Here is a 23,542-nt window from a genome sequence, read left to right on the forward strand (position 1 = left end):
TGGCTTTGAAGTCGGACCCCTTACAGATGCTCCGCCCCGTTTGAATTTAGATTGACTAGAAAAACAAAACGTTACATTGCATAGACTTTGATCTCAATGTTTTTCTCACTCACATGCAGACATTGGTTTTGCACATAAGCGTTGGATTATCTTATTTAAAAGCAAAAGTAAAAGCAAGGAAGTGCTGAAAAAGCGAATCTTTTATAAGCAAAACTGAAGAATAAAACAGTGTTAATTGGCCAAAAACGCCCCCCCCCCCTCCTCCACTAAAAGTATTGACTTTTTGCGTTATTCGATGTGGCAGATCAAAGCAAAGAAATCTGTTTGGTTGCAATTTTCGCACACAGCAGAAGTCTTCCAGACACATAGCAACACTTTCAGTTTTGTATTGGCTTGGTATATCAAGTTAATAATAACCAGCAATTAAGGTTTATAGATTATTACATGGTGCTTTAAATGGTTAAAGTCACCTGCCGTCGATTTCACCAAACTCTTCCTAACTTAGGATTAATCTTAGGACTTAGGACGGTGCAGTTCCGTATCCAAATACGATAGGACACATTGAACTCATCCTAAGTTAGGACGGATTACCCGTCCTAACTCGAGATAGGATTGATCCTAGCGTTTCGTGAAATCGACTGCTTGAAATATAATTTTTGTTTTCTTCAAACATTAGAGTATATGTTTCTGAACAATAAAATAATTTTTTGAGTAATTGTTTTTAACGAACTATATGTTTAAAAAATTAAAGAAAGTTGTGTGGGGTGACTCCGCCTACCCCTTTTGTGACGTCAATCGAGGTAGACGTTGCCTCGATCGAACATCGAACACACGTAAGTGCAAGTACATTTAAGTCCTAGTCGTGAGTTTGTACGTTTCGAAAAAAAAAATTCTTGCATTTTTCCGGCAATGTCGACCAGTGTATTGCTGCTGGATGCAGCAAAACAACAAAGATGGGGTCAGTTTGCAAGTCTTTTCTAGCGCTGTGCAGCAAATACTTCGAGCTGTCGTTCTTCGAGAATCTGGAATACACTACACATTTTTACATGAAGAGAAAAGTTCTTTTCTAAAACATGACGCCATCCCAACAATTTTTCCAGCTAGTGGGGAAGTCGAAGAATGTACCAGAAAGACGTAACGAACCTAAAGGAGCATTTGCCTAACGTGAACAAAATTAGGTTTTGTTTCAACTTTGAGGGCATGTTTTTAGCTTGCGCCAAGCGTCACTTTCTTGTGTTGGCACTGCATGCGATTCATCGATCCCTCGATTGACGTCACGAACAGCGCCCTCTCGGGTCGGGCTTATTTATAAATAAAAATGTGTAAATAACATGGATACTAATTTTTTTGTTAACCTTAGTTAATTGTTTATTTATATTCCACTCATCAAAACAAATATTTTAGTGACCAAAGCTTTATTTTGACAAAATACCACTTCCAGGTGACTTTAATAATTTTAATTGTCATACCTTTTACCTTTCAGACACACAGATTTGAACTCGATCAGGTTGAACCATGAGTTAAACCGACTTACTGTTTCTGAACGACCTCTTTAGTTTTAACAGACTGGTTGTTAAATATTGTTTGCTTATAAGCCAAGAGCTTCAGGTTTGTAAACATTGATATCCGTAACCATCTTCAAGACCGTATCATTAAGATCTTTTGTAAGAAGTGAACTTTATCCACCCTCCTTGAGACTTTCCTAGCAACTCTCTAGATGTAAGTAATTTATTAAGCCACAACCACGTCATAAAAATGCCTTGTTGTCATAGCTCACTATGGTTATCAATTTTAGTTCCATCTTGATTGAAACCAGCAAAGTTTCTCTTTTAGCTCGAGAAAGACGTCGAAATGCCAGGCCATTAACTATTTTTGCTTATATACCTTAGGTCCATTTGGTTGGTAGGGTTAGTAGTTTGTGACAGCTAATTATATTCTCAGAACTCAAACTCGGTCACTAAAACCCTTTACACTATAGTTATTTCCACCCGCGAACTTTTGGTCGATCTTTTCACACTACAAAAAAAACTTAACCTTGCTCAGGGGTAGGGTTAAGGGAGTTAGCACCGGGGTAACACGACCGTACACATCCCTTGGAAATGGGAATAATGAGAACGGTTGCTTGTGTGGAAATGGGATTAAAAATTTCCTGGCTTTTCTCGGGAGTTTATTTCCCGGGAAATGGCTCTGATGTGTGAAAAGGGCTTAAGTGGATTCGATCCTCTCCGACATCTGACCAAAACAGAGACTGTGATTATAAAAAAGAGTCATATAAACTGACACTGCAGCTCACTGACAATTTTGTATTTATTTATTTATTATTTAATATCATTCGAAGAGGAAAGTGATGTTCCGTATAATATGAAATGAATTTGAAAAACTAACTCCCAAAACAGCCACGATTGTTAAAAATTGTAACCAGTGAGTTTTACAATAAATACTATTGATTAATTGTTTGATTGAATTTATTCATAAGATGATTAGTTTGTTTCCTTTTTAAAACTTAGTCACAGAATATAGAGATTTCACATTTAAATTACAACTAAAAGTTACATTTAAACGTCGTTTACATATTACAGGGCAGTGAAAAGGTAAATAGAAACAATTACATTGGTGCTTATTTTAACACCTCAATGTTACCTTTGATTCTCTCTTTGGATAATGTGACAACACCCATGATGTCAATCTTTTTTCTTTCTTTTCTTTTTTTGGCAACGTATAACTGTTATCTGATATATTGAAGCCAAAGTCAACACATGTGTTTTTGAAGACCCCAAATCACCGGTTTGATCATTTCAAATACCGGATTAAGATGCACGGATCATGCTCAGCAACGCTCACATCAACAGAAAACTTGACTTTCTAATTGTGATCAATTTGCTCGGGGTTGCTAAAGGCACTGGACACTCTTGGTAATTGTCAAAGACCGGTATTCTCACTTGGTGTATCCAAACATAATATGCATATACAATTACAAACCTGTGAAAGATTGAACTCAAATTGGTCATCGAATTTAGAAGAGATTACACGTGAAAAAAACACCTTAGGGCACAAATTCTGTGTGCTTTCATTGTGCAATAAAAAGTATGTAATTATTTAATAAAAAAAACCAATATTATAAACTTGTTTTTTAAATGTTTTAATAATGTTTTTATTGAGTAATAATGTTGTTTAAACACTGAGCAGTATTCTCTCAGTTGATTCTTTGAAATGATGCAATGGAATTTGACGTAAAGGATTGTGTAAAAACAAATTGAGGGAGTTAGGCATTAATGATTTGCTGAGACAGCTACAGTAATACGTGCTTACTCGGAAGGTTAAAAGATAAACAAGACGGAAGCTGCAAAACTTGACATTACAAAGACATATTATTTTGATTAAGACCTCTTAAGAAGTTCCGAATAGCCATGATCTTTGCCATCCTAGGAATCGCTAGAACGGCTGTCAAAACAACAACCACAATACGTAGGTTTTTATATTTGTCGTTGCCCAGGTGCAGACATAAAATCAATGCGAACAAATCACAGACTATCGCTGCTAATAATTGAATTAGTTATGAAGAAACGAAGATTTAATTAGATTATACAAGAACAAAATAGTCCGAGGTTTTGTCGATCGTGGAGCGTGTCCAGCCTTGAGGGTCCGCCGGTATAGATACGCTTTTTAGAGTACAAAATCATCATAAATAATTTTCATTATCACACCTCTTGCTGCTAGTTTTGTGTTTTGGTTGGCTGAAACATGGTCACGTGGGTTAGTTTATAACACAGTCTAGTGTGTTTCACGAATCTCCATGTGAAAGTTCGGACTCAATTGGTCGCCAAAGTTGCAAGGGAAGAATGACAAAAATATGATTAATTATTCTGCAACTTCGATGGCCAACTGAGTTCAAATTTTCACAGGTTTGTTTTTTAATGCATCAACTATGATGGGATACACCAAGTAAGAACACTCACTGGTCCTTGACAATTACTAAATGTGTCCAGTGCCTTTCAGGGTAACAATTACCAGTATATCATTCGATATTAATATCTCAGTGTACATAGCCGAACAGTCCAATTGTTAAATCATACATGTTCCCGAGTAACATATTTCAGCTGTCATAATCAATGTATGACACAATCATTAATGTATTGGTTCGGACGTCATTGTGACGTCAATCAACTGAAGAAGACAAAAAGTCCCCTCTTTTGCGAGCTTTTGAGGGTCGCGTTTCCACGAATCGGCAAAAACAAAACTCTTTCTATTTCATAAAATGTGAGATGGTGATTAATCCTAACGATGCACTCAAAACTGTCTAAAGCCACGCACCTCGTGTATGACGTTACAACATTAAAGTAAACGGTGACCAGACTACAACTATTGTAATTTGGCGCACACAACACAACTGGACAATACAGTTCAATTAAGATAATTGGATTACGGGGAAATATCCAGCGATTGCAACACTGTGAATGTGTAGTAGCGAATTTTCTATTAATGATCGACGGGCATTGACGGCGCCGCAACATAGGGTAAACTATTAGGGACTACAACGGGCGCATTTGTTCTTCGTCTAGTAGAGGGGCAAGTATAGCATTTCTCTCTTAACAAGCTTGTTTCGTGGCTTTTGTTGTGTCATTTTTATTTATAAGATTATCTGACATGAATGACAAAATTATTATCAATTTGAAAAATTGTAAAAAAGTTTCAAAAACATTAAAGATTTTAAAAGCTCATATATTGTAATTTTTTACTCGGACACAATAATTTGTATGGTGCATAAAATCACCACAGAAGTGAAGTAACGAAGTTTGGATAGAAACAAGTTTGAACCTAAGACTTTTGCCCAGTTGCGCATACTTGCAACAAAGAGAGAAACTGTGGTTCTTAGAAGGAACTGGAGGGAGTAAACCGCTGTTCCGCATAGCTCAGTTGGTAGAGCATCTGCCCGTAGTGTCAGGGGTATATTTCACCAAACTCTTCCTAACTTTAGGATTAATCCTAGGACTTTATGACAAGTAAAGTTCCGTATCCATAGATGTTAGGACGCATTGAACCCATCCTCAGTTATTAGGACGAGTTACTCATCCTAACTCGAGATAGGATTAATTCCAGCGTTTCATGAAATCGGCTGCAGGTGTATGTATTTGGGTGTAAATCCTAACGAGAACCACTGGTGATTAGTTTGACTCGGGCAATTGTATCTCAAAAGCTAAATATTTTTAATGGGGGGCTGGGAAGGGGTACACCCGCACGGAAATCTATTTCGGAGCCCCCCCCCCCCCCCCCCCCCCCTTACCCTAGTTATTCTACTGGGACTGAAGCAAGAACAGGAAGAGAAAACTCATTTCATAGCTTGCTCCATCCACTTTATTGGCATGCTGTATGTGTTACTTGCACAGCAAACAAATTACAACTTCCAAACAATACAGGAATTAGCAAAACTTTAAATGAGAAAAGTATCAATTGGAATGCATCAAATTAATAATAATAAACATAAATAAAACATTATTATTGTTGCTGTAAATGTTCTTTTTGCAAGAAATGATAAGATTCCTAATAAGCATTCAATCTTTCTGTTGATCAGTCTAATTACTTTTTGGTTTCTCAGTAAAATGCCAATGGGAAACTTTGAACGATAATGTGGCAGCAGACTTGCCAGGTAAGTTTCCATAGACCTTTTCGCAAATACCATTGCTGTTGAATGAGGTGCATTTTGGGATAGATATGGATCAAATTTGATCACCAGCTAGACCACAATGTACCTAATTCCAAGCTTTACGCGGGCGCCCCAGTATTTGCAAAAAGGTCTATTGTTCAATGCCATTACCGTAAGTCTACTGCCACCTAGCGTCCAAAACGTCCTCCATTGAAGAACACAGTACATTGTATATGGCACTTTTGACAGACTATAGCTACATGCCTAATACAAGCTTCATGATCTCCATTAATGTTTGATGATTCAGTGATGCAGCAGGATAGCTCGCTGCCTCACACAGTACAGCTTCAATTGACCAAGGGGTGTACAGGTCCTAATTATACACTGCTATATCACAGGCTGTGTAGTAATACTTGTACAGGGTAGTCAACATCAATACACTGGGCTAATGGACAAAAACTCATTCACAAAGTCCATACTTGATACTTGGCTGAAAAATAATCAGTAGTTCAAATAATGTATTCAAACAAACATTCAATATACATGTACCATGCATTTATAGCTAAGGCAAAAGTAAAATTGGTATTTATGTTTTAAAGGCACACACTGTAGTTCAGAAATAAGTCAACAAACTCAAAATCGTGTTATACCTCTTTATGCAGTATTTTGTTTATAAAGTATTTGTACTCGGAGATCCAAGTACTTTGTACTATCCAGGCTATTACGGTACTTCGAGCATCTTAAAACTCGGTTCTCAGACACTTGTACTCAGATTTGATGGCCTGAGTACTATTTTGCCACCTTAGTACTCGACACACTTGGAACATGACTGAAAAGTACATAACTTGACTACAACACTGCATACAAGTGACAATTCTTAACAGAAACCATTGACCCCAACTCCAAAGCGTTAGTTGACTAGGGTCCTTTACCTAAAATCCACCAACTAAACTGTTGGATTCTAATTATGGTAGTAAATCAGATCCCATGTTAAAGCAATCTGCTAACTTAAAGGCATGGACACCATTGATAATTGTCAAAGACCAGTCTTCTCACCTTGTGTATCTCAACATATGCATAAAATAACAAACCTGTGAAAATTTGAACTTAATTGGTCGTCGCAGTTGCAAGTGAATAATGGAAGAAAAAACACCCTTGTCGCTGAGTTGTGTGCTTTCAGATGCTTGCTTTGAGCGACAGGGGTGTTTTTCTTTCATTATTATCTCGCAACTTCGACGACCAATTGAGCTCAAATTTTCACAGATTTGTTAGTTTATGCATATGTTGAGATACACCAACGGAGAAGACTGGTCTTTGACATTTACCAATAGTGTCCAGTGTCTTTAAATAGAAGTTATGATGGGCACATCCCAATTTTTGTTTCACAACTTTCACTGCTGATAAATTTGATTGAATTAGATGAAATTGACAGTAATTAATCTGATTAATAATCTCATCACCAAATTCATCAGAGAAGTTTAAACAAATTTACGGTTAAAATTGGGCTTGATTTAATTAAATTCGCGCTCGATTTCATAACAAATTTATTTGAATTATGATTTTATTTGAAAATTAAGAGTGATTTGCACTTGAGATCAATCTTAGATCTCTATGGAATAGAGCCCTGATGTCAATTGTTTTATCCTGCAAGAACTAACTGAAATGTTTTGCACCAGGTTTTTTTTTATGAATGGATTTATGTTTTGAGCCCAGCAGTGTCTTTCTCTTAGATAGGCCTTGAGACAGAATCTATTTTAAGGTCCAAATATGAGGCCAAAACAAATACACGAGGTCATCTTGGTTGGAGTGCAATTTGTAATCACCTACTTTCCTTATTTTATTTTGTGTGTGTGATATCTTTCTTGGTAACTAGACGGGCCGTACAAATACATTGACTATAATCAACTCTTGTAGTGTATTCATTTAGCAAAATGTTTGAGCTCCTGGTTTCGTTCATGTAATTGTTGATTTTTATTTCCCAAAGTGCCTAGCAAAAAGAAACATGGATTTTGTTTGGTGGGTCTTATCTTTACACAAATATGTATGTTCTAGGGCTCCTTTAAATTTAAAAGTGTTAGGAGATTTTTCCAATGAGCAGAAAAAGAAGGAAAGCAAATTGTGTCTTTCCTCTAACAAATTAAACAAAATTACAAGGATTTATCAACCATACCAAATAAACTAAGGCAGTTAGCATCAGCGACAACAGTGAAAAATATAAATTTTGGGTGTTACGACCTAGCCAATGCCAAAAGCCATTCTCTCAGACACGCCTTAACAAACAAATAATTTCAAATGGTTTTCCTTTTCATAAGACTTCATCTGTGTTGACTTCCTCTACAATGATGTTCTCTCTCTGCCATTCCTTGGCGAGTGCTTGCATCTCTGCTTCCGTATTCACCTCCTCTTCTTCCTGTTCAATCACAACATCCTCCAAGACAACGGTTTGTGTTGGGTCAGAGTGCACCGGGTCATGGGTCATTTCTTCAGCTGCAGGTGTGATGTGTGTGATGATTTCATCTGTCGTAGTTGTGATGATGGATTCAGATGGTATAGGTGGAATAGATTCAGAGATTTCGGCTTCAGTGGTTAACGGTTCAGTGGTTAACGGTTCAGTGGTTAACGGTTCAGTGGTTAACGGTTCAGTGGTTAACGGTTCAGTGGTTATTGGTTCAGAGGTCATAGCTTCTGGTGTTATATCATTGGAGGTTATGGCCTCAGAAGACATTTGTTCTGCAGTTCCGACCTCAGAAGTCATCTGTTCAGAGGTTACGACCTCAGAAGTCATCTGTTCAGAGGTTATGACGTCAGATGTCATTTGTTCAGGGGTAATGACCTCAGAAGTCATTTGTTCAGGGGTTATGACCTCAGAAGTCATTTGTTCAGAGGTCATGACCTCAGAAGTCATTTGTTCAGAGGTCATGGGTATAGTAATGGTAGATGTTGCACCGTCAACTTCAGTCACCATTTCAGGACCAAGATTAACCATGACGATGCTCGTTTCGCCATTTTCCCCTTGCAACGTTGCTTGCATTGTTGTGGTGTTGTCGATTGAGTTGCCGGACGGCTGGAACACAACTTGTGCACCATTTGCGGCCAGCTCTTGCAGCATTAGAGCAGCCTGCTCACTACTGGTTGTCTGCATGATCTGTGTCTCACCATCGAGGGCGTGCTGTAAGAACGCAGTTGTCTCTTCACCCTCGCCGGTCTGCAGAAGGATCTGATGGGTGGTGCCGGTATCTATGCCGTTGTGCTGATGCTGTGCATTCATTGCTCGAAGCACGGCCTCCTGTATAGCTGCAGATGCAGAGTTTCCATGGACATAGTTGATTGTTGACTGGTTGCTAGGTGCAAACTGCAGCAGTTGCATTGGCTGCTCTTGAACATCTTCTTGCTGCATTGCCTGTCAAAAGCAACATTTAGTGATGATTTATCAAATCATCATACAGGTGCAAAAATGTAAAAAAGTGACAACAATTCAAATCTCGCATGAAATTTTCAAAAAAGCTGTACCTTGGCGCTTACTTGTTTTGTGTATAAATCCGAGCTATTTTAAGAGAGAAAAGTTTTGGCAATGTAAAACTTGCACATGTATAACAGTAGTGTCTAAGGAGAAACAACATTTTTACACTGTCTTTGTTGAAGTCATTAAAGTTTTTTAGGGGTTAAGAAGATTGGTTTAAAACAAAAATAATTTATTTCCCTCCATTTTAAATAAACCCCAATAATCAGTGGAAGGCGCAACATACAACAAAAGAGCCCAAAAGGACTAGGTTGGCTGGCACAAAATGTACAAAAAGCTTTTTAGAGAAATTTTTGAGCGCTTTTTGCAGATTATTAAAATCAAATTTGTTCATATGGGGATGTCATCTAAAATGTTGTTCAGTTGGTTTGAATCCTGATGTAAATTATTACTAACCTCTGCTGCAGCTTGTTGCAGGATATCTGTGGTGTGGGTCGGGACCTCTGCTATAGAGGTTATAATTTGTTGACCTGAGGAGTCTGTCATTAATGTCTGGTTACCTTCTCCTTCCTATAGATCAACAGCAAATACAAAAAACAAATAAACTCATTATATAGGGGTTGCAAGGATGGAGGTTGATATTGCAGAGCAGCCAAGTCTGATTCTGCTGAGAGCTACAGAGAGCTAACTGTAGATAAACAAATTTGTCCATCTTCTGATCAACAAATTTAAAAATCTCCCTGATACTTGAAACTGTTGTCCTATTATGTTGAATGTAATTCTTAATGTCTCCATGATTTTTTTGTTATACAAAAACCTCCCTGATTTCAAGACGTAAATGTTGGCAGCTCTGACAGTGTGGTTTAAAAATCCTTCAGAGCTTAAATGCAAGCTATGTCTGTATACTCCCCAGGGAGCTGAGAAAGATTACATGAATGTTATTGGCCCAATGACCAGGGCACTTGCGTAAAGCACAATGACACTTTCATGTGAAATGCACTAAATACGACCTTGTTATATGGCTTGATTACAATGCAAAATTGATTTGTACTGGTGTTTAAGGGTGTTTTTTTTTTGCTATAGAGGAATATTCAGGAGTGAGAGTCACTGTTGCCAAACCAGTCTAAAACTGAGATCCAAATCTTAGGAGTGAGAGTCACTGTTGCCAAACCAGTCTAAAACTGAGATCCAAATCTTAGGAGTGAGAGTCACTGTTGCCAAACCAGTCTAAAACTGAGATCCAAATCTTAGGAGTGAGAGTCACTGTTGCCAAACCAGTCTAAAACTGAGATCCAAATCTTAGGAGTGAGAGTCACAGTTACCAAACCAGTCTAAAACTGAGATCCAAATCTTAGGAGTGAGAGTCACTGTTGCCAAACCAGTCTAAAACTGAGATCCAAATCTTAGGAGTGACAGTCACTGTTGCCAAACCAGTCTAAAACTGAGATCCAAATCTTAGGAGTGAGAGTCACAGTTACCAAACCAGTCTAAAACTGAGATCCAAATCTTAGGAGTGACAGTCACTGTTGCCAAACCAGTCTAAAACTGAGATCCAAATCTTAGGAGTGAGAGTCACTGTTGCCAAACCAGTCTAAAACTGAGATCCAAATCTTAGGAGTGACAGTCACTGTTGCCAAACCAGTCTAAAACTGAGATCCAAATCTTAGGAGTGAGAGTCACTGTTGCCAAACCAGTCTAAAACTGACATCCAAATCTTAGGAGTGAGAGTCACTGTTGCCAAACCAGTCTAAAACTGAGATCCAAATCTTAGGAGGTATATTAATGCCATTTCCACCTTTTGGTAACCTCTGGGAGTTAAATATTCCAGTGAGCTTTTAAGAACAGTATCTTCAGTGTTAGAGAAGTACATAAAAGAGCAAGACTTATTTCATTTAAAGAAAAAATACATCAATTTTTTCAACCAGACTTTAAAAGTCGTCCTTCAGACAAGTCTTAGATTTCTCCTCCCAGAATGTTCTTTAAAACCATTCTTACATGTAGTGTTTCCAGTGCTGAGATGGCTTCTTCAGTGAGTCGTCCGTCAGCTAATGCTGGATCTGGCTCTATGATCACAACAACATTCTGCCCATGGATTCTAACCCCCTTTTCCATTTGCCAGGGCACCTGTACAAATAAACAAACTTATCATTGATATTAATATTGTATAGGACAGCTTGGTTTTGATGTATAATTGCCCGAGGTCACTTTTAAGACCTGAAAATGGTACCTTCTGATTGAATAAGGCACTCAATAATGCAACTCTAACCCCAAGGTTTTCCTCGCTGGTCATTCTCATTTGCGCAGTTAGAGAATAAAAACCAAGTTCAAATTCTTCAACAAACACCTACTGGTAAACTGATTGGTTCTTTCTTATCTAATCAGATTGAACCTACTCCATTGGGACTAGGCCTACAAGTACGCAGTGATATTTCCAGTCAGTATACACAGTGATATTTCCAGTCAGTATACACAGTGATATTTCCAGTCAGTATACACAGTGATATTTCCAGTCAGTATACACAGTGATATTTCCAGTCAGTATACACAGTGATATTTCCAGTCAGTAGTGGTTTTATACCTTGATTGTGACAGTCTCCTCCGTGGATGGACCAGGATTGAGTTTCTCTCCTCTTAGGTGGTGTTTCTTCTCATGACCTTTCAGATAGTCACTACGAGTGAAGCAATTATTGCAGAAGCGACAGCGGTACAACTTGGCACCTAAACATAGCAAGATCAATGGTTAGCTTTTTAAATTTCACTTTGACAAAGAGAAGACATACAAAAAAAAATGAGATTCACCCCAAAATTCTAAATAATAATAATAATAATAATAATAATAATAATAATAAGTACTTTTATAGCGCACAAAGGTTAGGCTTCAGTGCGCTTTAAAAGACAAAATTACAAAATTTTACAAAATGAGTTTTTTGAAGTCTGATTTCTTTTGAGTGTGAACATCTCAAAATGTATGAATTTGGTACACCTCCCAGCCAGTCAACCAAGTGTTTCCATTAGGCGATGATTGGCCCTTGAAAAAGTCAGATTTATTTTTTTAACACAATACTGAGACAGAGAGTAAAACCACTTTTATTTTTATGCTCATGAAGTTGAAATACAAGGAATGATCAACGGTTCTTTTAAGAGCAAAAATGTAAGAATTCTGTTTTTTCAGTCTGAATAATTTCACGCCTGTTCTATAGATTGACTATCGTTGGCATAATGGTTTCTTTCCCTACTTTCTGGACCCCAAGTCCCACTTGAGATCAAAGCCCCCAAACAGATTGGTTGTTCAGTAACCATGTGGATTTGACCCTATTTGGGCTTTTTGTGTACATACATGTACATCTCAAGGCACTGGACACCTTTTGGTATCAGTATTTTCACTTGGTGCATCCCAATATATGCATAAAATAACAAACCTGTGACAATTTAGACCCATTGCAAAATGTGTGCCATTTGAGGCATACTATAAGTTTAGTATTTTAGTGAGAGAGAAAAAATCCATCTGAAAAACTAAGCTACTTTAATCAAAATCTCCCCATTGCTTGTTACCAATTTTGTTCTTTGCGCTAACAACTATTTCCAGTAATATTACCAATAGTGTGCAGTGCATTTAAGCATTGGACATTATTCTCAGTATCTTCCCTTTTACACATTCTTTCAGGTCTATGGGTTTAAGTGTGAGGCACTTTTGTTGATCTCTTGGTTTGATTAGAAGTAAAAATTAGTAGAAATAAAAAAAGTGCCCTACCTGTGTGGAAGATGAGATGTCGCTTGTAATCAATCACAGCGATGAAGCGTTTGTTGCAGCCAGGTTTCGGACAGACATATGGGAAGTCATTCTTGTGCCGTTTCTCATGGTACGAACGCGAGCTCCTTCTGCTGAACTGGGCGGGGCAGAAACGACATTGAAGCTTGATCTTACCACCTTGACCAGAGAGGGAAAAACATCAAGCTCTTACTAGTTGGTAAGACACAAGTCTTGAGTATATATAGTGTGGTGTGGGTAAAACCAAAATTCAAATACTTTACGCCCTAAGCAAATTTCCAAACCGCAGAAACGTACCAAGAGCCAGAAACACACAAAGCCAACTAAGTTTTAATACCTTACTCACTCTAAACAAATGAATGACATAGCAACTCAAATCCATGGTGAACAGGCAAGCTGGCCGTCTTATTTCCTTGCTAACCTTTGACAAACGCTTACCCTTCAGTAAATTTCTGCTACAATTATGAAATTGGTCCCTTACCTTCAGTATGTGCTTCAATGCGGTGATCTTTCAGTTCAGGGCGTGATTTATACGCTCTCCCGCATATGTCGCACAACTCATTCTTCTCAGTGCTGTGGGTCTTCAAGTGTTCTCGTAGCTTGCCAATTTTTACCCATCGTTTGCCACAAATTTCACACTGAAACGGACGACTGTAAAAAAGATAATGTAAACGTGAAAATATGAGCAAATTTTACACTGAAATTTCTTGTTTTTTTTTATACATTTCTTGAAAATAAGACAATCTACAATGAAGTGTGCTGAAAAAGAAATATTTAACTGTTTAAGAGAGAACTCGTTATGTTGGTACACAAACATTTTTTTTATTACATTTAATCTTGCACAAACTGAGTTCAACCATGGTTTTTCAAAACTTTAGAGCAGTCATTCTGGACCCAATTTATGCAAGTTTGGCTGGAGTGCAATGACAGATAATAAATTTGCATCTGGGGATAAAGAATATTGATTTTGGTTTTATCATGACATCGATGTGTATTAGCACTATACTCTTCTGATATAGTACTTTCCCGAGTTCTGTGAAAAAAAAATCACAGGCATATTACTCGTGTGTGATTCGAACCCACGCCCTTTGTAATTCTAGTGCAGTGTCTTACCAACTTGACTCCCGGAAGCTAGAGGCACTTCCAATTAAAGTTCATCATAATGTCTTTTAATTTATGTTTACAATCGATTTAAAAACTCTACTACGCAATTTAGAGCATTTTAAAATGAGTTGATGTTAAAATCTGCAGCAATTGTGTGTACTGGTCTAATGCACAAGCTTGTGCATCGGGAGAACCCAGAGTAGTGCAATAAATGCTACAGTCAATAAAGTGTTTAGAGGTGACAAATCTGACCTTGCTCCTGTGTGTCTTAGTTCGTAGTGATAGTTCAATGCAGCCATTGTAGTGTATGCCTTGTAGCATTGTTCCACTGGACATTTGTAGATCTGTTTACAATCTGTCATGTGGAAACCTTCAAGGTGAGCTGCACGGTCCTCTACAAACAAATAAATCAAATAAGTTATACATTTATTGTTCTTCTTAATGGCACTGGACACTACTGGTGATTACTCAAAATAAGTGGAAGCATAAACAAATCGTTTTACAATGAACAATGGACGTTGAACAATGGAGAGCTGTTGATAGTAAAAAACATTGTGAGAAACTTGAAGTAATGTAATTTTTGAGAAAGAGGTAGTTTTCTTCAGAAAGCTTCAATTTATAAATATCTACCCTAAAAGAGCTTTGCGCAAAGCATTAATATATTCTGGCAACCAAACTCCATTTCAGGCAACCTGATTTGCAGTTGTTGGTTGCCCTGGAGCGACCAGCAAATGTTTTTAATTCCACACCCTGGTTATGTAGAACAATAATAAGGGAATAAAAGACTAGCAACAAGGTTTTATTTGGCCATTTAAAACAGGCAGGTTCGTGGTCATACGATAAAGGACCGAGTCGAAGTAAAGGATCTTTATCAAACGACCACGACTCTGTAAGGTTTTAAACGGACGTTAATAGACCGAGTCACTACTCTTTTATTCCCATTCATAAATGCCCTTTTGTTAAAAAGCGTAATATAATAAAGTGGTAAAATCTGTAAAACAAATTTTAAAAAGTTTAATACCTGTCACGTAATTGGGCTCCGTTTTCGCGAAAGGTCAAAATAGTGCTCATCGGTTTGTGCGTATGCGAGCATGTTAATGGTTTTTATGTTACATCGAGTACTGGCGTATTGATTGCGCCATTGTAAATTAAATTAACACCATGCGTAAGCTCCCGCGTCACGCCACTTCTTACTGTATTTATATCATCTGTTTAAACAACCCCATGTGATGCCCTCTCGACCAATCAGACTGGATAATCTGTCCGGGGTATTTATGAATAGTATTAAAATTATGCGGTTCTTACATGTATAATAAAGTTTTATCACACCCACAGGCATCTCAAAGCTGTTTTCTACAAATTTGCAGAGCTACATGTTTAAAATAGTTTACGACCCATTTATTTAAGAAACACCGTGTAACAGTTTGTGAAGTCTGTATCCAACTATACCAGAAAACAAACTCCCTCTCTGAGCGATAAGTGTACTGGGTCATTTTACGTGCATTTCACAACACACAGGACCTACAGCTTAACATACCTTCTATAGGCAATTATTGTTTAAGGACACAAGTGTAATGACCACATCTGAAACCCACATTCTAGTATTAAAAAATCAGAAACACCAGAGCTTGAGTCCAGTGCGCTTGATCATCACCCATCCATAGTAGAAATGAGCACATACCTTTTGAGCTAAACGTGACAAGACAGTCATTCTCTGTGCACTGGTATCTCATGTACTCTAGATGATGTTTCTCTGTGTGATTCTCAAGACCTAACTCCATTGAGAAACTCTTCTCACAGAACTTACACTTGATCTGCACCGGACCTTTGGGCAAAGGTTCTGTTATAAATAAGAAAACAAATTACATTTTATGTGATGTTTGAGGCAATGCATGGTGAAGTTTCAATTTGGTATGCGGTAATATCATGTGTACAACTGGCTGTGCAGATTTTCTTCTTTGAGAACTTTTTTTGCGGTTACATGTAAGTCTACTGCCGCAGAGTTGATTTGTGAATTCGGGAGATTACTAAGTTCTAAAAAGAATTGTCCTGTTTATCTACTGACTAGGCAGAAGGTAGGACATTGGCTTGGACTACTACTTTCGCTTAGTGGATCAAGAAGTCCCCTCGTTCATAATTCAAATTAAGGTTACGTTTATTTGGAGGCATTCAAAACTATACTGTCACCATTGTTCAGTTGAATTTCTATTACCTAGTTACAACTGAAAATTTAGCAGTTGGCCTTTGCAAAATTGGCTGGTCTTTGCAAACCTAATGAATTTTGAGTTATCTTATTAGACCAGTGAATGCTAAAGTGTTGTAATTGAATAACTAATTTTGACTATTGAATGCTGATCATCAGAGCACTCTTTCCCAAACAAAATTGAATGAGCCAGGTGTTAAACTGATTGGATTTTTGTTAAAAATTCTGGAAAACCTAAGTCAGAAGTATTTTTTAGCCACCTTCTTCAGCTGCTCTTCTTCGATGTCTTTCCAAATGAATAGGAGAGCGGAATGGTTTCTTGCAAGAATCACATCGGAACTTCTCTGAAAGAACCTGTCCTCGTTTGTCCAACTGATGAGTCTCTTCCATATGCCATGTGTGTTCGGTTAAGAAACGGAAGGCCATGTCGCAAAGGTTGCACACAAGGTACGTGAGCCCAGGCTGTGTGTGCTGCTCTGTATGCATATCAAACCAGCTCTTGGTTGGGAAGAACTTCCCACATGTCTCACAGGTGAAGGGGTACTTCTCTGGATCGGCTAGGGTTGGAATGCACTCGTCCTTCAGCTGTTTGCTCGGTTGGCGGTCGTCACTGTCGCTGTAATGACGACGCTTCCTCCGCTTCCGCATACGTTTCTTTCTTTGAATTGGTGGCTGGCCGTCCTTGCGTGGCCGCCCCCGTGGGCGCTTTGCCAGGACTGGTACGACGGATGCGAGGTTGCGGATTTCATGGAGCAATGGGTTAGGTATGAGTGGCATGTCTTGTTGCTGATCGGCTGTGGATACCGCTAGGATGTTCGCTTCACTTTCCTCTCCAGCATCACCTTCTATTCCCGCGATGAGTTGGTTTACGTCTCTCGCTAGCTGGTCTGCAGTACCATCATCACCCACTTCATCTGCAGCTGCTTCCTCATCTCCTTCAAGGGTCTCCTCCATAGCCTTAGCCTGACCCTCCTCTTCCTCCTCCCCTCCTTCGTCTCCTCCTTCCTCCTCCTCACCTTCCTCTAGATCTCTCTCCATCTCATCATCAGTGTTTTCACTTCCTGTTGTTAAACACATAATCAAATTAATAATAATAACAATAATAATATTAATATAGTAGTTTTAAAAAAAGCACTTTTCACACCCGAAAGGCTTCTCAAAGCGCTCCAACCATGCCAACAATTCACCATTACCCCTGGTCAATAGGCCATTTAATTCATTCCTTAAACCTTTTTAGCTCCCTGGCGAGTATACAGCCTGCGCAACAAATATGCGCTACTACACAGTAAGCTAAATCAATCACAATAATCACGTCTGCCCTCACAGGTATCTATTTACCCCTAGAAGAAGAGAAGCGCTACATTCAAGTATCTTGCTCAAGGACACATCCGGGACTTGAACCAACACTTTGTTGAACAGAAACACTAGAGCTTGAGTTAGATGTTCTCATGCACTCAACCACGGCATCCAATGAAAGCACTCAAGGCATCCCATGAAAGAACCCAGGACACCATTTCCTCATCCCTCAATTGGTGAGATACAAAACAACCTTAATAAGACTCTTCCTCTATGAGGTACTCAGATGTGGACGAACCATTTTCAGCTCACTGTAACTTAATTTTTACCTGTAAGAAGCTTCTAATGTCACCTCACCAACACTCATGGCAAAATACATTTTTGGCACCGAGGTTTGGACCTCAAACATTTTTCTATTTAGTCCATCATTTTCATGACATAATCTAATTCTGCTTTAAACCCACATGCTGATCATAAACACCAGAGCAGTTCAGCCTGCTTTACCACTCAGCCATGACCACCAAGCTGTTCTTCGTTTCTTAAACAAGTCCTCCTAAGAAAACAACTGAAGCAACTCTAGCCTTCTTAAAACTCCTCATCATGTCATGTCTACTTGCCAGGGTTGTTCAGTTTCACACTCATGATTCAAAAGGCTTGTGAGACAATTGAAAAAGAGTTTTTAATAATAGTGGCTTCATATATAGTGCACATATCCATCAATCAGTGATGCTCAAGGTACTTTAACACACAGTAGGGTGACGTACTCAAGCACCGAACTCAAGCTCTGGTGCTTCCTTTTCGCAGAGTGTGGGTTCGAATCCCGGCCGCGACACCAGTGTCACTGAGAAAGCATTGCTTCTCTCCACCCAGGGGTAAATGGGTGCCTGTGAGTGCAGAGATGGTTATTGTGATTGATTTAGCCGAGAAGCGCATTATTTGTTGCACAGTTTGTATCCTCCCCAGGGAGCTGAGATGGTTTAAGGAATGAATTAAGGCCAAGTGACCAAGGGTTATAATGTTGGAAGCACTTTGAGACGCCCTTTGGTGAGAAAAGCGCTCTATAAAAACTGGTTATTATTATTATTATTTTCCTGCAAGGTACATGTATGTGGGATTACATTTGAATTATTAGACCTACTCCTTTTACATAGCACCATGTAATTGTTTACAAGGTGCTGTGGCGCAATATGCCGCCAATCAAACCAAGTACACCGGGGGAACCCCTTTTCTTTTCAATAAGTGCACTGGGTTCTTTTACATGCACTACACGACACATGGGACCAACAGCTCTAGTCCCATTCGAAGGATAAAGCATCATGGTTAAGTGTCTTGCTTCAGAACAACGGTAACACGACTGGGACTCAAACCCACACTCTTCTGATCAGAAACAGCAGAGTTTGAATCCGGTGCTCTTAACCTCTAGGCAATGACATGCCATGTGGATAACCGCAGTAAAAGCTCTGAAATGTACCTTCTGAGGAGTCTGTTAGAAGATCCTCTTCCTTCAGGAGTCCGCATGTGCCTCTATGCCTCATAAAAAGGATGGCTGATGTGAAAGACACTCCACATTCAATGCAGCGTCTGCTGCGATCACGGGTAGAGGTCCGACGTAATCGCTCCTCCAACTGTCATCATATTTGAGGATGATCAAGAAGTAATGTTATGAGATGACGTTAAAGGCACTAGACACTATTGGTAATTGGTACTCAAAATATAAGTATGAAAACTTACTTTAAGGGCAATGGAGAGCTGTTGATAGTTGAAAACATTGTGAGAAACGGCTCTCTCTAAAGTCACATAGTTTTTGAGTAGGAGGTAATTTCTCACTAAAATAATGAGAGACTTCTGGCCTGAAGCCTTTTAATTATAGGCATCTGAAAACACACAAACTTGTGCACGAGTGGCTCTTTTCTTTCATTGTTCTCTTGCAAATTCGATGACCTGGGCCAAAAAATTTCACAGATTTGTTATTTTATAATACTGGTCTTTGACAATTACCAAAGTTGTCCAGTGCCATATCCTTTGTTCAATCTGCTAGTCTTTATTTGGTCAAGGACTTCTCAAAACTCATTTCATCGCAAAGTTATACTGTTTGAAATGTCGAGACTAAACCGACTCTTTTTAGAGCTACCACTCCTTCAATAGATTTTACTCATGGTTGTACCCGCAAGTTTACAATACATATTTATACTTCTTATAATAGACAGAAATGATGAAAGATGCTAGTAAATTAAGTAAATTATGACAGTTATATAGAGGGGTCGAAATAGACTGATTTTCATGGTGGTCAGCAGGGCTAGGCTAGTAATCCAGAATGTTTGTGTACCCCTGATAATCAATTGTTGTAGTCTCTCGTCACATGTGGGTTTTTTTTTTCCATGAATGTCAGTCACTAGTTAGGGAACAAAACCTTCAGAAGAAAACTCCAAAACATTTTGAAAAAGTACTAAAAATACAAACCTCTTTCTTTTTTTGTTCTCTCCTTGCCAGGAGTTCCTCTGGAGTGTAGAGAGGTCCTGGTTTCCTGCCTCGTCTCTTGCCTTGAGGAGGAGCGACCACTTCTGTACCCTCTACTCCTGTATCTGACCTGCGACCCATCACAGCATATTCCACACCCTCGGCAACGTCCTTGGTCATCTGCTCAATTGAAAACAAAAAAGGACCTTGTTGAATTATCCAAAGAGAAATGAAACAGACGGTGAATTGTCTTGATTCAAACTTTGAATCAAGACAATTCAAAGCGTTGCCCACCAGCATATCTTCCATGTTATTTCCAGGACTTCCACAGGGTATTTAATGAACAGCTTCTTTATTTATCTAAAAACCCAATCTGTAGACTAACTCTGACTGTATGAGGCCCTCACGTCCTACTGTTGAGTAGAGTGTAAAACAGCAGCAAGTGAGGACTGACCTGAACTGTGTGTGTCATGTCAAGTCAGTACACAACAAGCAGAGCATGCATCTGTACACATGTGTGTTTGCACACTGCATACTAAAATGAGGCTACTAGTACTACTACATCATCATGTAGGTGTAGGCCTACTGTACTGCATGTAAAAAGGCGCCCTAAAACAGTGTATTACTCTCCTATATATTACTTAATAATGTAATACTTTTTATTGTATTACTTTTACCAAATCAGTAGGTGTATTACATAAGAACCTTGACCTATTTCATACAGACAGGAAACAGTCAACAAATGAAAATAAATGGATCAAACACTAGTTCAACAAAATACCAGTTCAACTATTTTAGTGCCTATTTTAGTGCCTAAAGAGCCTTATTATTTTGTTGTTGCATCAGCATCGGTTATACCTTGTCATTCTCATCTTATTGGTAGATCTAAATATACAAGTTAAATAGAAGCATAGCCCGGAGAGGCCATTTCAGTTTAGTCAATGCTAAACAATTTGGATTTGTTTTCCTTTAAAAATGATGGACGGGTAGGTCGGTCAAAAGACCTAATTGAGAGCTAAAATTCAAGCCTATGCCAGGACTAACCACCATCAGCCAGCAGGGTTATTTCAATTGGGGATTATTAATATCCCCCATACCCCAATTGGGACATTTCAATGAATGGCGTCTTTGTAAATGTAAGCAAATTGTTAATATCAATTCATGACGCGCCTCAAAGTGTGACATCAGATGTTTGGGCTAGCAAGAAGACGTGCTTTCACTTACCTCAAAGTAAAACTTCTTACTGACTTGGACGAGGGTCATGTTACTTTGTTCTTTGTTTGGGGTCTGTCTGATGAAATGCAGCCACTGTGGGATTGTTGCATCAGCACTGGATAGGTTATATACCTTGTCATTCTCGTCTAATGGGTAGATCTAAAATGTACAAATTAGAAGACATGGCAGTTATAGAGAAGCATTACCTGAAGGGGCCTTTCGCAGAATAGTCAATGCCAAACAATTTGGATTTGTTTTCTTTAAAAATGTGGGATGGGTGCGCCTTCAAAAGACCTAACTGAAAGCTAAAATTTAGTTTATATTAAAACAATTTTTTAATATTACAAGTTACGACAAAAGAAGACAAAAAAAGACCCAGCAGGACAAAATTGTAAATTTCATTCAAAATAAAACTTCAATTTTTCTTTTTATACCATGAAAGCCATTGAAAACTACTGATTTTGGAGGCATTTGGTCTCAAATATCTGGTTCATTTGAGGCAATATTTCGTTCTTCAATGTATTATAGGTTTGACTATGAAGCCATTAAATATTTAAAAATAGAAATTTAGAGTTGGTTGGTTGGTTAGTTGGTCAAAACAATAAAATAAAAACTGGGAACTGAATGGCCCCTAACTTAAAACAAAATTAACACCCCCCCCCCAACCCAACCCCATTGATTTGTGATCAAACGACACCAGTTTGTGTTGGGTTTACCTTCCATGTGCCGAAGGGTACATTGTCATCTTTATCTACCATTCTCAGTCTACCTTTGAATGGGCCATAGCGGTAACCTTTCTCAAGTGCCTGCTTTGTGCACACAGTCACTGACGCATCTGAAACCAGAAAACATTCAACCAAGGGTTATTTTTACACAGTTCTTACACCTCTAGTTCCGACATCCCTATGCTGTAAGCTACCCTAGCATGTTGATCACTTGAGTTATTGGAACGTTGCGGTTCTGAGTTCCGACTGCTGTGAGCCTGTTAGACTCTTAGGTTGTCAACGGCAACAACAAGAGCAGTCAAACAATTTACCCAATTTATACAGGTAACAATTTTGCAAATTGTTTGCCCTTTTTTCCCCACTATTTTTATGTTTAATTTATTGTTAAAATGTTGGTTTGATCCCAGGGCCCAATTCATGAACCCTGTAGTGTAAGTAAGCAAGCATAAAAACTTGCTTTGCCCAGAAAAGTATTGCCTTACAGGTAACCAGCCAGAATTACACTTTAAAAGTTTACATCGATTGTGATTGGTGCCCCTTCCATTATTAAAAATATCTCGCAACTTTGAGTTTGAGTTAAAATTTTTACAAGTTTGTTATTTTGTGCATATGTTGAGATACGTCGGTGTCAGTGAGAAGACTGGTCTTTGTTTGACCCATGGAGGTCTAATTCAACCTCCATGGTTTGACCCATGGTATGGTTTGACAATAGACCTTATGCACATGACGTCATTTCAGTACGGCACCCCCGCATTGAGGTCAAAAGGAGGTTGTTCATTGGCCAATATATGTGCGTTACGATTGTTTCGTCACCGTTTGACCCCAAAGATGGCGGCTGGATAATGCATAACCATAAGGTCTATATTACCAAGGTGTCCACTGTCTAAAGTCTATAATATAAAGGCCTAGACAGATTACCTTTTATTTATTCATTTTAATTAATAATAATAACTGGCTTTAATGAAAATATGTTTTAAAAAAAAATCTATTTTAAAATACCAAAACATTTACTCTCTGAGCGAATATTAAACTCAAAATAAATAACAATCTATAACTAGGTTTTAATTTCGTCTGGCCAAATTGCCCTCATATCTCCCACTGTAACAGGAACAGCCTACTCCACAGGTCAACTGTGCGAACGAGGATGGCGTCATTTTTTAACGTTCATAATTTTTTGGTGGGACGAGCCTGTACCTTAAAATAAACTATTTTTGAATATTTAGTACCATTAATATATAATTTGTAATCAAATGACTGCTACACACACTTAATATTTCCAACACAGCTTTTGATTGAGATTAATATCGTTTAAACTGTAAAATTGATAGAAATAAAACGACAAAATATGAACGTGTACACTGACCTTCCGTCGCCATCTCGGGTTTTACCCAGAATTCAACGGTTGACGCCTTCCTTTTCTGAACGTGCAGATTGTGTGAACTACAGACGTAACTTATTTTACTACACCCATTTAAGGGATCTTTTTACTTTGACTCCAAACCAATGATAAGAACAGAAAAGAAGTGGTTTCTTAATCATTGTGATGTTTGCTTTTTGCAATTCCGAATTACATGAACATTATTTTACTGATTCAACTACACGTTGTAATATAAAATTGCTGGCCTCAGCAAACTCAATGTAGTGCACCCACTGGATCGGGAAGAGCTGCCAG

At 38.4% G+C, this 23,542-nt stretch overlaps 1 protein-coding gene across 4 annotated transcripts; it reads right to left on the bottom strand.

Moving 5' to 3' along the window:
- Positions 1–6,922: 6,922 nt before the first annotated feature.
- On the bottom strand, positions 6,923–23,419 carry LOC117302258 (zinc finger protein 236-like). Of its 4 annotated transcripts, none has more exons than XM_033786111.1 (14): positions 23,234–23,419; positions 21,862–21,980; positions 21,155–21,304; positions 19,934–20,110; positions 18,945–19,098; positions 16,438–17,238; positions 15,656–15,814; positions 14,227–14,368; positions 13,352–13,521; positions 12,853–13,029; positions 11,680–11,819; positions 11,097–11,225; positions 9,558–9,671; positions 6,923–9,041 (listed from the first exon to the last, which is right to left on the bottom strand). In XM_033786111.1, the coding sequence occupies exons 1-14, from the start codon at positions 23,244–23,246 to the stop codon at positions 7,947–7,949; spliced, it is 3,540 nt and encodes a 1,179-aa protein (XP_033642002.1). In that variant the 5' UTR covers positions 23,247–23,419; the 3' UTR covers positions 6,923–7,946. The 4 variants fall into 4 exon arrangements, with proteins under 4 accessions (XP_033642002.1, XP_033642004.1, XP_033642003.1 ...); XM_033786113.1 differs by lacking the exon at positions 23,234–23,419 and adding an exon at positions 22,882–23,141; XM_033786112.1 differs by lacking the exon at positions 23,234–23,419 and adding an exon at positions 22,585–22,607.
- Between the last annotated feature and the right edge of the window lie 123 nt (positions 23,420–23,542).

Source organism: Asterias rubens, chromosome 18, assembly GCF_902459465.1.
Source record: "Asterias rubens chromosome 18, eAstRub1.3, whole genome shotgun sequence".
In the NCBI taxonomy this organism is placed as follows: Eukaryota; Metazoa; Echinodermata; class Asteroidea; order Forcipulatida; family Asteriidae; genus Asterias; species Asterias rubens.